Source organism: Peromyscus eremicus, chromosome 1 (genome assembly GCF_949786415.1).
Source record: "Peromyscus eremicus chromosome 1, PerEre_H2_v1, whole genome shotgun sequence".
In the NCBI taxonomy this organism is placed as follows: Eukaryota; Metazoa; Chordata; class Mammalia; order Rodentia; family Cricetidae; genus Peromyscus; species Peromyscus eremicus.
Window position 1 is genome coordinate 8496573 of NC_081416.1, and position 16165 is coordinate 8512737.

Sequence of the window (16165 nt, forward strand, 5' to 3'; positions counted from 1 at the left end):
CTGTGGACTGGGTGTTGTGACCTGGTGGAAATCATCCTCCGAGGGCAGGAGGGTCCATTAGATCTGCTGAAGTTAGAAACACAAACACAAAAACATAAAGCTTTTTCAATGTTTGGGGTGCAGCTGTGTGCATGGGTAGGGCAGCAGGTAGGAAGAAACTCCTCACCCCCACCCCGCCCCATAACAGGATTTCTCTGTGGAGCCCTGGCTGTCCTGGAACTCGCTCTGTATAGCAGGTTAGCCTCGAACTCAGAGACTCCATTGCTTCTGCCTCCTGAATACTGAGATTAAAGGTGTGTGCCACCACATCTGGCTGGGACGCCTTTTGGAACCTCAGGATGAGTTTTTATTCTGTTCATATTGGGGTATAGAGCCAAATACACAAATATCAATTCAGATACTGTACCCACAGTTGGGATTCACTTTGAGACAACTGAATTTCTGAATAGAGGTGTAGCTCAGTTGATGGACTGCCTGCCATGAAGCCTGTGTTTAATCCCCAGCACCCATAAAACGGACTTGGTGGTGCAAGCCTATAATCCCCCAGCACTGGAAGGTAAAGGCAAGTTAATCAGAAGTTCAAGGTCACAGTGAGTTTCATGGCTAGCCTGGGCTATAAGAGGCTGTTTTGTAACTAAATTTTATAACCCTGACGTTGAAATAGAGCACAGACTATGTGAAGGGAACAACTGCACTGTTGACTTAGCACCATTTCAAACTTAAGACAAAGACCAGCTGCATAAGTGACACTTGAACACACAAACAAACTAATGCACATGATGGATTTAGGAGATTGCTGGTATGTAGGGGTGGTTGTCTGTGCTTTAGCCCGGAAGCACCATGGCAGTAGGCAGCAGGTAACTGCTAGGTATATCTGCCACCCCGCACCTCGTGACCAAGGGTGGACCCCTTAAGACCTGGGATGCATACACGCTCACTCTCTTGGTTACCTCGTGGTCTTGGATGCTGGATGCTGGTGCTGTGGACCAAGACAGAGTTCGGCAGAGAACCTCGTTGGACCGCACCCCACCCCTCCTGGAGCCTTCGACCAACTCCCTTATGCTTATTGTGAGTTAACCCAGAATAAATCCCTTCTGACTATCAGACGGACTCGGTGGAATTGCCACATTAAGTCCACACTGTAACTCAGAGTCTTATCCCAAAAGCCTCTAAACGGTGGTGACACACGCCTTTAATCCCAGCACTCTGAAGGCAGAGACAGGCAGATTTCTGTGAGTTTGAGGCTAACCTGGTCTACAAAGAAATCACAAATAAAATAAAAGCCTTGAAGAGAAATTTCTCTTAAACCTAAAATATGTTTATATGTTTCTTGCTGACTTGTTACGTAAAGAGTCACCTGAACTTTCAAAATGTTTCACAAATGAGGGGCCCAGCACAACATCCTGCCAAGTTGAGGAAGCAAAGACTGAGCCTCTAGCTCAGGACCCCAGAGGCAGGTGCCCGTCGGTCTCAGCCGCCTCTCCCTTCTCTCTCCCCTACTTCTTTCTCTTCCCCCACTCTGCGTCTGGAACCACACCCCACCCCGATCCCCTCGGGAAGACTTGAATTGTCCTCCTTCAGTTAAGGCTTAGCATGGCCACCACTGTCACCACCCTCTTCTCCGATTCCCCACCACCCCTCATCTATGAGAACAGAGTTTTCTTGGTGCAGCACAGTCAAATTAGCTTCATTTTGAAAGACAACTGAGAATGTTGCAATGACCTCTGCAATAACCAGACACACCCTGGGCTCAGCAAGCCAGGCTTGAGAAGGGCTGGTTTTACAAGCGCCTGACCTGTAAAACAAAAGCTGTTTGGGGCTCTATCTATGACCCACTCTCCTATCACACAGACATGAGCACGGCACAGAAAGGCCTTGTCCTGCCTCTGCCGTGTCACTGTGGACAAGCCACGTCCCTCTCTGGACCTCCGCCTCCTTGTTGTGAGTGCTCTGTGGCTGCTGGGGCTCCCTGTGGCCAAGATGCTGCTTTCCCACCTGCCTCCTTTAAACAGAAAACCGAAAATGGAGGGGAAGAAAGGACGGGATTCCTGCCCACTGGAAACCACTTGCTGGTTCCTGTTCTGCAGAATGTCTCTTTCTTACTCAGCTGTTGCCTTTTTTGCTTCTTTTTTCCTTCTCTCCCTTAAAGAAATAGAAACCGAAAAGCCACAAAACCACAACTCACCTCCCCACCCCCCAAAACGGGTCACTTGGGAGCCAGGGCGTGTGGGGTTAGGTGTGTCGGGCCTGACGTGCTGGTGGGGTCTAAGTGAAGACCAAGCCAGGGCGAGCATGTGTTTCTCCTCCAGAAACACAGTTTAAATCAATATTTACCCAACTGTATTTATAGAAAGTCGTGGTGGCAGGAATAGGGAGCGGGGCGGGGAGTTGGGGGAACTCTAAAACAACAAAAAAGCCACAGCGATGGATGCAAATCTTAATCTTTGCGGCCAATTTGCTTCTTTAGGGCCTGGCTTTTTTTCCCTCCTTCTTTCTTTCTTTTTTTCTTTCTTTCTTTTTGGCAAAAGACGTAGCATTTGATGAACCTGCTGTGGGCCTCAGTACCATAGCAACAGCCCTAGGTCCTCTAATATGCCCAGAGGACAGACTTGGGAAAGGCAGCAGGAGCGGGGAGGTGTTTCCTAGGAGCCCTGAACTTAAGGCCAGGATAGTTGAATAACTAGGAATTGAAAAAAACCCTCTCTGATTGGCTACTCCGTCTTGAGTCTCACTTTTCTAAACAAGGTGTGTACAGGAAGACTCTGGAAAACCAGCAGGGTGTTCCAGATACCAGCCCCACTTCATGTTGCTGGGCGACCTTAGTCAAGTCATTTCACCTGTCTGGACTTCATTCCTTGGCTGTAAAATGAGTACACGTGTATGTGGTGAAGATCTATGGGCTCTGGAGCGGCAAACGCAGCTCAGGACCTTTGGGGAAGTTACCCAGCATCCCCACTCTTCAGTCCCTCAACCCCCACTGCAAAATAGAGGTAATAAAACTGCACATGCTGTAGGGTGGCTATGGACTGGGAAAGATAAGACCTGGCTCGTCTCATGTTAACCATTTTCAGCATTCAATAAATGGTCATCAGTACTAATATCATGCAGTGTGATTGGCCGCCACAGCTGCTCTATGCTGGCACCTCTATTTCCCTGTTTCACCTCTAGACTTTGGCTCAGCCATCTCCAAAGGAAGACCCCCATATCTGGGAGTGCCAGTGAAAGAATGTTTGAGTTAAAGACAGAAGATGTTTGAGCAATTGCTGCTTCGCCTTGGTAGCTGATGGACCCTCCTCCCCGAGCCTCCACAGCAGCTCTGGAGTTCTGAAAGCCACAATGATATCCTCAACAGTCTACCTCTGGCATCTACCACATTTTAAACCCCCATCAAATCCAAGAAGACAGTCTAAAACGTGGAGGAAATGGGGGCCCAGTTTAGCAAATATCTTTACACAACTCTTCTGAAAATGAACCCCTACCTCTCCACCCCATTGTGAATCAACCAACAGTGTTTTCAGGGGAAAAAGCAATCATAGAGTAGACACTCAATGCTTATTATGGAATCAATAGATTCATCCAAACATGCCTCCTCAGCAGAGATATATGTATGACCTGTTTGAACATTAACACCCTCCATTTTAGCACAAGTCACTTTAGTCCCCTACTTTCTAAGCAAGAACTTATTCATTCTTCGGGTCACAGCTGTTGACAGAATGTAGATTCAGTTGTCCAGGCCTGACCCATCATCTCCTGGCAGGCCCTGGACTTACTGCCCCCAAACAATCAGAACTCAGAATTTCCAGGTTTGGTCATGCCTCTGACCTCCAAATCCAATCACATGCCATAGCCAAGGAATGGCAAATGCAACCCATCAAGAAATCTCTAGCAAGTGCCTACTGTACGGATGACACATATGGGAATATTATCGTCGGCCTGATCCTGTGAGACCCTAACAAATGGGAGATGTCTCAGGGAGTAAAGCATTTGCCACTCAAGCATGAGGACCTGAGTTTGGATCCCCAGCACCCATGTACAAGCCAGGTGTGGTGTCGCTCATTAGTGACCCTAGTGCTGGGGGCGGGGCCGATGGGCAAATCCCAGGAGTTCACTGGACAGCCATTCTAGTGAACTAGTAAACAACTCGGTGAGCTCCAAGTTCAAGGAGGGACTGTCTCAATATATATATATATATATATATATATATATATATATATATATATATGTGTGTGTGTGTGTGTATGTATACCACTGGCCTCTCCAGAGCACACACAAGAGAAGCACACACAGCTGGGTGGCAGAGGAGCACGCTTTTAATCCCAGCACTCAGGAGGCAGAGCCAGGTGATCTCTGTGAGTTCGAGGCCAGCCTGGTCTACAGAGCGAGATCTAGGACAGGCACCAAAACTACACAGAGAAACCCTGTCTCAAAAAAAAAAAAAAAAAAAAAACCAAAAACAACAACAAAAAAAAGAGAAGCTCACACACATTCAATACCCAACTGAATGTATGTACTACACTCATCTACATACAAGATGTTGTTATTTTCCCTGCAAAGATACAGCTAACACATAGGAAACAAATAGAAGACTGTCAAGTTCAGGTAAATTATAAAAAAAAAAGGGTGTGTGTGTGTGTGTTTGTGTTTGTGTGTGTATGTGTGTGTGTGTATCAAGTGCATGTAGGTTCCCAAGGAGGCCAAAAGAGGGTGTTGTATCCCCAGGAACTGGAGTCAAGGCAGTTGTGAGCCTCCTGATGTGTGTGCTAGAAACAGAACTCAGATCCTCTGCATGAGCAACAAGCCCTTAACTGCTGAGCCATCTCTCCAGCCCCATAAGTTACTATTTATTGAGCATGTACTGTATTTCAGGTGCTTGAAATGCTTAAAACTGGTGATTCAGTCATTCTGCGATGATGTAAGGGATTTGGTATCATTATGTTCACATGCCCTACTTACGAAATGCAGCCTCAGAGAGTCTAAGTAACTTGTGTCCAAACAACAGAGTAGGAATTTGGACCTCTGCTCCTTCTGACTGCAAAGCATTTCAGACTCTCAACTAAGCTGACTCAAGAATTAACACCCATCTAGCTGAAACAGCCCATAGGCTTCAAGGAGGAGGTAGACATTAGCCTAGTCATGAAGGAAGGGTAGGACACAGAAACCCTAAGGAGTAGGAGAGTGAGGGTGTCCTGACTGAGTCAAGCACAAGGGCAGGACTGTGAAGCCTGTTTGCTGGTGGACCTGCTGGACAGGAGTTGAGGTTTCATGGCCAAGCAGAGGAGATTAAGTCAGGAAGACAGGGTGGGGCCAAAGAACACCACACAGCAGCAACTTCCAGCCAAGCTTCCTATACCAACAGGAGGAAGCTGCTTCAGGGCCTGTCCATGCCCCTAGGAACACACCCCACCTCCAGCCCAGGCAGTCCACTCCCTGAGAGAGTAAACTGTGGCTTCTGCTATCTGGTCACACTTGCCTGGCTGAGGCAGCCTCCAAAGCACCCGCCCCAAACACTGGAGCTGTCTTTCTCCTCTGGGCCTTAGCTAACACCGTGACTTTTTCTGGCTTACAGGTGTTTTATTTGTTTCTAGGATTTATATGTGTATGTATGTGTACATCTGTGGAAATGCTCTTGGAGGCCAGAAGTGTTGGTTCTCCTTGGAACAGGAGTTACAGCTGGCTGTGAGATGCTCACATAGGTACCTGAGAACACTACTCAGGTCCTCTGCAAGAGCAATACACACTCAACTGCTGACCCCTCTCTCCAACCCCCAACTTCCAGTTTTTATTCAGGTAACAATTGTTTTGTAGGTTTCTGGCTTTGCCACAGTAGAGATAAACCTTTTTCTAAGTAGTACTCTGTAACTGTTACCCTTCCACTGGATTCCACAGGTGTACAGGGGACGATGCCACAGACTGTTTCTGGGTCTGTCATAACAGGGTCACTGCCTACGTGATAAATATTTCTAGAAGCTTTGAGATTCATAGATTCATACCAGGTGACATTTCAGAAGACTGTACCTGCATTACCTAGGGAACCCTTCCCTTGCACATAGTGCATGGTCAACACTGAGTAACTATTTGAACTCCTCCCCCAAGAAAATCACCCCATCTAATGGAAATAATTCATCACTGCGGCCAAAACTTGGTGAACACTCCCAGTACGGAAACCTCAAAGAGGCAATAAAAAGTAGTTCTGGCTACAGTGGAAAATAAGCCAAGTGAGTACTTTGCAAACACTGAAAACCAAACGTGTGAACGCGTGATCAGACACTATCTGCGCATCTCGGGAAGGGCTCAGGGAACCCGAAATGGAGCCGAAAGGGCCGGCTTGTCTCCAGGAAGAGAGTCCCTTTAAGAAAAGACTGGACCAGCTGGCTGAACTACAGCGCCTAGTGATTTCCTGGCTCACGTCCTGACCCCGCCCCCCAGCCTCCGGCCTCAGCAACGCGTGACGTCAGAAGAGGCGGATGCTGCCGATTGGCTGGACGATGCAGCTAGGTCAAGTCCAGTCGGAGGAAAGAAGTTTGTCTCCATGTGGAAACCATGTGTCTAGTGCAGGGAGGGGGAGGAGGAGGAGGCGGAGAAACTGAGATCAAGTGATTACAGGGGAACTCGCTGAAATGAAGGCGGGGAGGTTGTGCACCTGAACCCGCCAGCCATGCCCTTTGCAGTAGTGACCTAAAAAAAAGACTCACACAACAAACAAAACCTGGGCACCCACCCCCATCATAATAACTACAAAGCATAGGTGGGGAGGGTCTTTACTTCTTCCAAAAAGCCAGGGGCCAGGGAAATGCTGGAATCCTATCAGAACGCCCAGATTCCCCTCCCACCCCCACCCCCTCAACAACTGAATGATGTAAGCGTTTCGGAAAGCAGAGCTCTGGAGCAAAACAAGCCCCGCGCGCGCGGAGCGACCCGCAGTGCCCGAGCCCGGCGCACGCACGACCCGCCCCCCGACTCGCGTTATTGCTGTGCACACGCGGACCGCCGTGACGCGCGGGCATTGTGTGCAGCGAGCAGAAAACAACGGCGAGCGCCGGCTGCACGAAGAAGCGCCCCCAATAAAGCGAGACAGATGTAGGGCTCGGTGTTTGCCGTACTGGGGGGGGGGGGTACCCTGACTGCGAGGGGGAGGAGGAGAGTGGAGCGGATAAAGTGGGCAGAGTGGGCTGCTTCTGTTAGAATAATCTGGGGGTCCGACGGGTGGTCTCCTCGAGTTTGCGGGAGGGTCACCCCCGCCTACGTGAGCTGTCGCGGAGGGAGCGAGGGCCTGGAGCTGAGTCCCTGCAGCCGAGCCAGGCACGGCGCAGCGCCCCACGCTCTCGGGGAAATCTGGGGGCTGTTGGCATCACGTCATTTCGAGCCAAACAGCAGCGGCGAAAAGACGCGAGAGTGCTAAAAATACTCCCGCGGGGAGCCGGTCGGAGGAGGGGGGATGCGGGCCGAGGGGCTGATTACGCACATGAAGTTGACTTTGACTGGGGTGCAGAGGCTCTGGAGCCCCTCTCCAGGGCCGGTGGGCTTGTTGAGCGGACACCCCGGGAGAGGGGCCCGGAGGAAGCCCCTCAACTGTGCCGGCCTCTGGAGCCCTGGCTCAGCCACCACGGGCCCGCCCCGCGCGGGGCAGCCCAGTCGGGCGCGCCCGGCTCTCTGCTTACGTGACTGGTGGCCACGCCGGAGCCCCGACACGGGGTAAACAAGGAGGTGGAGGCGGCCAGGGCGCGCGCGCGGGGGGGGGGGGGGTAGGTCTCCGATTGTCTGCGGGTATGAAGTGGGGGGCGGCACAAGACGCTGGGGGATCTCCGACCACCTCCTAATATATCTCATTGCACGGGGTGGGGGGGACGACGAGGTTCGCTGAGCATTGCCAAGGTGCCCTCTTTGGGTGCACCCCCCGAGTCAGAGTCGGCGCCACGGGACAGACTCCAGAGACAGGGGATCCGGGAGGGGGACGACTAAAGAAATCGCGCCCCTCCCCCTGCAACAAAAGCAAACGCACCAAACAAAACCACCTCTTCACCCAGCTCCCCACTAGCCTGGGCTTTTCAGAAACTATTCTCCAGACGAAAGCACCCCCCTATACACACCCCAATGAATAATCGCTCAGCTACTCGGCCACACAGCCTGACTGCGATGTGCCTCTCGCAAGCCAGGCAGGCACTCGGAGCAAAGAGGCGACAAGAGAAAGAAAAGATCGCACCACCGACCTCCCGACACAGATCCTTGTTTTGATCTTACCAAGTCCCCACAATTGTGCTGCCAACACTCGGTTACTTTAACCCTAAAGGCCCGGGTGTATTTGGTGAAGGTGTTTTTGTGTTTTGATGGTTGTGGTGGTGGTGGTGGGGTCTTGCAAGATCTGACACGTTGCAATCAGCTCTCTCTTTTTCATTGATCTTCCTACTTTCTTCTGGCAGATTACACATCTCGGTTTTCTCCTCTCTGTGAGTCTTTACCCCCTCGGCTCGGTCTTCCTTCTCACAGCTATTATTCTGAGGACCGTGCTGGAGACGCAGCACACGCGTGCCCCCCTTAGGGTGCTAAGTCGAATGCCTGGCGAGAGCTGGGGGCCCCGACTGGCAGGGACAAAAAATGAAACAAATACAGAAAGGAAGCCCAGGCCGGGGTGGGGTTCCTAGCATCGGTCGCCACCGGGGGGGGGGGGGGTTGCGGCGGGGGGGGGGGCGAGACGGTACCCAGTAAGGCGTTTGCCTTGCTCGCCCTGTGCGTCTCAGAAAATAAAGAAAACGCACACAACAGCCCACACCTTCTTCCCCAACTATTGTTTCTGTGGAATCCTAAAGTTTGCTTTTAGCCACATCCCCCTCGCCAAGTCCCCCACACCCAGCGCGCTCTGGACCACAGGTCCAGGGAGAGCTGCTGGCGCTGCCTGGTTCCACCGGCCTGTTTCTTTGAGGGGACCAGAGGCCGTGGCATCCCAGGGCCAAGGAGGAATAGGGGAACTATGTCGTAGACACGATGGCCTGAGCCCAGTCCTGCTGCGAGAAGGGAGGAGAAACGAAGTAGGCAGGAGGAAGAGCCGGAGCTAGGGCCCACGGCGTGGAGAGCTGTTTCGCGGTGGTGGTGGTGGTGGTGGTTGTTATTGTTGTAATGTGTATCTGTTTTCTTTCTGGAAGCCCTGAGCTCTGCTTACCGTTTCCAACTTTCAGCTTCTAATCCCCACCCAACCCTGGAAACGAGCGACAAGAAAACAACACTTGTCTGCCCGAGAAGGCTCCGGAAAGAAAAAGGGGGAAAAAAAAAGGAAGAAAGGCGACCTCGGAGAGACGAGCTCGCAGCCTCGCAGCTCAGTTGTCAGCAAACAACAACACTCCCCCACTTCTCGGCCAGGCCGTCCTCCGGGCCTGCTCGAGACGGACAGACCAAGGCACCGACAGGCTCCCTCTCCCCCTCGCTGTCTTTGTTACATCTTTAGCAGCTTTGTGCGTGCGTGCGTGTCCTTTCTCCGGTGTCATCGGCTTTATTGCCGAGGGTTCATGTGTGTGCGTGTGTGTGTGTGTGCGTGTGCGCGCGCGTGTGTGTGTGTGTGTTGGGGGGGCGAGCTGAGCAGGCGACAGGGGTCGCCCAAGGGGGCGAAAGAAAGAGCTGGGCGCCGGCGAGCAGCCGGGCCCCCAAACTTACTTTTGTTTTCTTTCTCGATCTGCTCCAGGTAGCTGGCTGCCTCGAGCAGAATCTGCACGTTCTGCAGAAAAGTGTTGATGTGCTTCTCCATCGAGTTCTCGCTGGTGTTGAAAATGTCCGAGAAGGGGCACCGGGGCTTGGCCCCCGCCGGCTCCTCGGGCTGCGCCGGGGCTTGGGGCGCGGCCGCGGCCGGGGGCATGGCCGGGGGCGCGACGGGGACCAGCCCCGAGCCCTCGCAGCGCGCCTCCTTGCGCGGCCGCCCGCGTTTGCCCATGGAGGCACGGGGGTCCGGCGAGCTGGTCCTGGTCCGGGGCTGCTCGGCCGGCCGAGCTGCGGGCCCCCTGGGAGACCCGGCCTGCTGGAGCCGAGGAAGCGCCCGGGCAAGGAGCGGGCCTGACTTCCCGAGCCTCGCTGCGTGCAGTTGTGAGTGTGAGTGTGTGTGTCGCTCTCGCTGTGTGGGTCTGTGTGTATGGGAGATTGAATGAACCTACAGGACAGACGGAGGCGCTGTGGCGCCTGGGTCCTAGTGCGAGTCTGTCGCCATCTGACCGGTCAAAATAAATGGTGGAGACTAGGGAGGCAGGGCCCGCCCCCTGCCGATCCCAGCACCCTTCCCGGTCTCTCCCCAAATCCTAGCTGCGTAGAGAGCACTACTGCCCTTTTAACAAGAATGGAAAAAAACATATTCGGGTGTCTCTGGGTGCATCTGCACAAAAATGATTTTCTTCATAGTAAAATAATTCAGCACAATGCCTGGCACATAGTAGGTCCCCAATAAGTGACAGCTGCTAGGGCTTTTTAAAAATTATTATTATTAGATTAAAAACCCAATTCTCGGTAGGTTGAGACAGGAAGATCGCTAGTTCAAAGCTAGCCTGAGCTAAATATTAAGACTTTTTTTCAAAATCAAATATTAAAAGTCCAATTCTGACTGGGAGAATCGAAACAGCACATGTAACTAGAAACTCCTCCCAACACAAACGTTTTACACATGAACGCGCACGCGCGCAAATACACACACACACACACACACACACACACACACACGCACGCGCACACACACACACACACACACACACACACGCACGCACGCACGCACCCACCTGTGTTTACATTCACACAGCCCGATGAAATCCCAAGGCTGCCCTCTCTGGGTTACAGATTACCCACTCCTTTGCAACCCTTCAAATGCAAAGTTTTTTCCAGGAAGGGGGAGGAGATGTGAGCATCCCTCCACACTCCTCAGTCCAGCTGTGCAAAGCTCACAGTAGGGCATCTCCACAACTGGCTCCCTTTTCTGTGACAGAGAGGCCCAAAGACAGAAGTGGCAGGCTGGGAACCACCTCTTCTACCCGCAGAGCAGCCGGGCACTCCCCCACACCCCCACTCCCACACCCCTATATCCTTATCCCTACCCCAGCAAACAGTTTCTGTTGCTTGAGCAGCGGGGCCTGACAGATGTGTGGGAGACACCAGGAGAGCTGAGAAGTGTTCTGGAGCCAGGTAAAGAAGGGGTAGAGTTCTAGGTTTGTTACACGCAGACTGGACAAATCCTCTAAACCATCCTGGGCGACATTTCCACATCCCTGAAACTCCTGGTAAGATGCTTGGGTGGGTGAACTAAGTTAAAACTACACCTGGCACACCCTGGGCCATATGAAGAAGTTTTGTTTTGTTTTGTTGCTGAAGATCAAAGCTCTGTGCATGCTGGGCAAGTGTTCTCACACTGGCCTACAAGGGTAGCCGCTTTGTGAGACCTTTCAGAGCAGGAACCTAGGTCCCCTTTGCTAATGTAACTTGAATCTAAGTCAGAATGGACGAGGTAAACAAGACTTTTCTGCACTTCACTGGAAAACATCTCAAAACAAATCCATCCAAAGACTTTCATCTTGTAAGGAGACCTGGTCTTGTCTCCTTACAAGAGACATGCTGCCCCCTGGAGTTGTGTCTTGTCATCGCCAGCCCCAAACACTTTCATATACATTTGTCACAAAGACTGAAAATGGTGACTTTTTAAATAAAGAATATTTTCTTTGCAAAAGGCTCTTTACCATTTACAGAGCCTGTATACACATCCCTGACATAGAGCCTGCAAAAAGACCTTTGTGTACTCTGAAAAATGTTATAAACTGGGCTGTGGATATAACTCAGCATTAAAGCAACTTATCTACCTAGCTTGCTTGCACAAAGCCCTGGGTTTCAACCCCAGAAACACATACACACATTTAAAAAAGAAAAAAAGAACCAGGAAGAAGTAGTTCAGCAGTTAAGAGCACTGGTTGCTCTTCCAGAGGACCCAGGTTCGATTCCCATCACCCATATGGTAGCTCACAACCATCTGTGACTGAAGTTCCAGGGGACAGACACCCTCTTCTGACCTCTGCATACACCAGGCATGCTCGTGGTGCACCAACATGCTTGCAGGCAAAACACCAAACACATACAGAAATTTTTAATAAATGAGACCAGGAACTGGAGATAGCTCAGCAGCTAAGGGCACTTACTGTTTTTGCAGAGGGCCCAAGTTCAGTTCCGCACCCACATCGGGCAGCTCACATTTCCCTGTAACTCCAGTTCCAAGAGATTCAACATGGCCTCCTCAGGTACCTGCAACATGTGGTGCACGTATATACATTCAGGTACACATTTGCATATACATAAAATGAAATAAATCTTTAAAAAAATATATACAGTCAGGTGAGATGGCCCAGCCAGGCAAGGCACTTACAGGCAAGCCCAGTGGCCTGACTTCAGTCCCTGGAATTCACATAATGGAAGGAGAGAAAACTCTCACACAAGCTGTCTCATCTCAAGTGTGCCATGTAACAAGTATGTATGTGTGTATACCACAAATGCATATGTACCACACATGCACACACTTTAAAAAAAATCTTAAATATGTACTAACCTGCTTCTAAGACAAGGACGGGTAGTGTCTGGCATTTAGAAATAAATACATTCACAGTTTGGATCAGAATGTAGCAATTGTCCACATATTCTTTGTTTGTTTGTTCATCTTGTGACAGATTTTGCATGGTTGAACTCTGCACCCTTTGGTAGAGTAAAGCGAGGACCTTCGGAAGAGCTGTGAGCTAGACGTTCACATTCCATTACCAGCACAGTTACTGACTTTTCTCTTTGTTTCTCTCAGAACCTTCTGATTCTGAACCGATCATGTTTAAATGTCCACAAACATCTAAGGACTTTAGGAAAGTCTTGTGTAGGCACAATTTTCCAACAAGTTTTATTCAATGCCATTTTCCCAAAACTGATACTTTGAGAAGACAGCTCTGGTCTCCTTTGCCCCAAATGAAGGATGATAGTGAGACAAGGAACCAGCTAATCCAGAGTTTCTCTTTAATTCCTTAGTGGTGGGATGGGTTGCGTATATATGGTACTGCAAACCACATGTGTGTATGTATACACCCACTGAGACAGACACACCCCACACATGAGTGCTAGGGCAGGGGAAGGGTGTTTGTTATTATTTATTTATCCCTGTTCCATCTCTCATAGGTCTGCGGGCTTTAGAAAACCCAGTGGGAATCTTCAAGCTGGGCTACGGGTCTGACCAAAGCCAAAACAAACAATGGCTTGAAGAAAATCTACAAAAAAGTGCTGATTTGCACTATTCCCACAGTCAGCCACAGCCCCCAACGTCATTCCCACGGAAAACACCACGGTTGGTGCCAAATCAGGTTCCCCCCATCGGAGGGCATTGTTTTTTGTTATTATGTGAGTTCTTAGCACCAGGCAATGGCACACGAGAGAGGCACAGTGGAGGCAGGAGAAATGCCTCTTTGTTTCACAAAGTCTTTCTGCAGTTGTGCCCCCAGAGTCCTGCATAAAGTTTAGTTGCATAGATTCATTTTGGTAGCATGTATGTGGAACAATGAATGTGCCAAGCCAAAGCCTGAAGCCCCTTCCTTATTTTTTTCAGAGCCCATCAAGTGTTAAATCATATTAGCATCGCCTTGCTCTCTCTCTCTCTCTCTCTCTCTCTCTCTCTCTCTCTCTCTCTCTCTCTCTCTCTCTCTTTCTCTCTCTCTCATCCCCCTCGAACCCCCCAATTAACAGATTCTCTAATAAAGTTTAGCTCCTGCAGAAAGAGTGGTATTTCAGGGGCTATATCACAGGACAGGCATCCAGGATTCGGGGTTACAAGCTCAGCTCCATTCCCGATTAGCTTTGCTTCCCAGGAGGAACCATTCAAGCCCTTTGGAACCCCTCCTCTCTCTGGGGCTTTGATTCCAGAAGTAAACAGGCCTCTTTGGAAACTTGCTGAGAATATCTGCAGAGAACAGGTAGGAGATGTGGATACAGCAGCCCTGATGGGAAGATGTATGAAGTGGGGAAGAAAAGCAGAAATGCCTAGTGAGGTCAGCTAGGTCACTCTGGTTGGCCCAGGATAGTGGGCTGCTGCATGCTCAGCCTGGGTCTTGTTTTCCCAGCCTCCTGTTCGTTGGGCTTATTTATTTGTTTAGCAGTATTTTTCTATCAACCTTGTTTACATATTAAAGCGAGATTGTTCTCCATTTATCCCTCTTCCTCTAGACATTCTATACTCTTACTTCAAAGGACTTGTTTTGCCTATAATTATGCCTTTATGTACACAGAGGCTGGTAAATTACCAAAAAGGTAGTAGAAGAGCTGCCGCCGAGACTCCCCATCTTGCACTGGGAGGGATGCTCTACCCCGTGGGCCACTTGGGCTCTCCTGGACTCATTAGCCCTGTTCTTCCTCCCTCATCCTTCCTCCCTTCCCCAGCCTTGTCTGCCTATGGTTGTCACTCCAACCTCTGGCTATTCCTTGTCCCTGGACAGAATGTCTCAGTCAGGTCCCTCCCTGCTCTTTGCCCTGTGGTCTTTGTACTCAGTCTTCATAAACACAGTCAAGAGATCTTCTGCCCCCTGAGCTGTTACCTGAGTCATAATCCACAGAACCTTCCTAGCCATGCTTTTCATACTCAGAGTATGTTTGCCTTCGAAAATGAATCACCTGGCAGTGAACTGAGCCAGCTCCTCCTCGTTGGCAGTCTTAATCTTGCCTTTGACTGTCACGAAGAGTCTGTGGAACAGAGGGCTAGGGACTGGGATACTCGGACAAGATGATAGAAACGAGGACAAACCCCGTTCTCTGCACCCTCTGCTGGTTTAGATGGGCTAATTGGCCATCAGCCGCCGTTCCTGTGGCATGCCTCCCACCCCCATCCTCCCAGCACACAGACACACTCAGCTATGGGTAGAGACCCGGGCAGAGGATAAACAGTTTCTGCCACACATGAAAGCTCACTGGGGGTCCCTTCTCCTAGACTCACATCTGTTCCTTTTCCTCCGACCTGCCTCAGCCAAGCTCCAAGCTTCTTCTATCCAATGTCCAACATTTACGGGGTTTCATTGGACTATGAGCTCACCAAAGGGCAAGAAGGGCACTTCCGTTCTCTGGCCCCTGCCCTTCACTACAGAACATGAATGACACAAAGTAGGTCCTTGCTTGGTTAGGGGACTCAAAGGAATGGATGTGCTTTCCTGCCTGGCCAGAATGGCTTTGCAGTGCCAGTGCGGCGAGAAAAGGCATTTGACAGTCTGTACCGCTCACATTAAAGTTTAAATACTTAACTGTTGTCTTTGTGGAGAAGCCAGAAACCCATTGAAGCCAGATGGTTGAGGTTCCCTTACCAGAAAGCATGGAGGCTCTGCTATCCTCTGCCTTTCCTGTTGTATAACAGATCGGGGGCAAGATGGGATTCCTCTGTAATAAGATGGCCCAGTGTAGAGGGTTGCTTTTTGTTTTGTTTTTTCTTCTAATTACCAGGCAATCAAGATGTGGCCTAGGGCAAAACTGGGGATCTCATGGAGCCTTTCCCACATCAACACATTCTAGGGTGTCTCCCAAATTCTTTAATATTTATATATTGGGGAGCCATTTCAGACAGAGTCTCTCTACATAGCCCTGGCTGTCCTTGAACTTGCTATGTAGACCATGTTGGCCTCGAACTCTCAGACATCCTCCTGCCTCCACCTCCTGTGTGCTGGGATTAAAGGCATGTACTACCATGCCTGGCTATGAAAATTTTCATATGCAGGGCCTGAAGAGGTTGCTCAGTGACAGGAAGTCAGATCCCCAGAACCCACATAACACGCTGGGTGGGTATGATGGCCCGCCTGCAATTCTAGCCTTGAAAGGCAAAGACAAAGGATTCCCAGAGCAAATTGGCTAGTGAGACTAACCATAGCAGCAAGCTCTGGGCTTGTTTGCGAGTCCCTGCCTTAACGAATACCGTAAAAGAGTGATTGAGGATGACTCCTAACATCACCTAAGGCTTCTACACATACTCACACAAGTGCCTATACACACATGCCCACACACATCCACACCATACTCACATGAAAATGGGGTGGGCAGGGATGAATGAAAGAGCGGGGGTGGGAGGTGCAAAGATTAGTTGGTAAAGTACTTGCTTTGAAAGCATAAGGACCTGAGTTTGAGCCCAAGCATGCACATAAAGATGGCAGCTGTATGA

General features: G+C 50.3%; 1 protein-coding gene across 1 annotated transcript in view; it reads right to left on the reverse strand.

The window, feature by feature from the left end:
• Mxi1 (MAX interactor 1, dimerization protein) overlaps positions 1 to 10081 on the reverse strand; it is a 74859-nt gene extending 64778 nt beyond the window's left edge. The window contains exon 1 of the mRNA XM_059256562.1: positions 9643 to 10081. Within this exon, the coding sequence (XP_059112545.1) occupies positions 9643 to 9916 (274 nt within the window). The 5' untranslated portion in view covers positions 9917 to 10081. The remainder of the gene's footprint in view (positions 1 to 9642) is intronic.
• Between the last annotated feature and the right edge of the window lie 6084 nt (positions 10082 to 16165).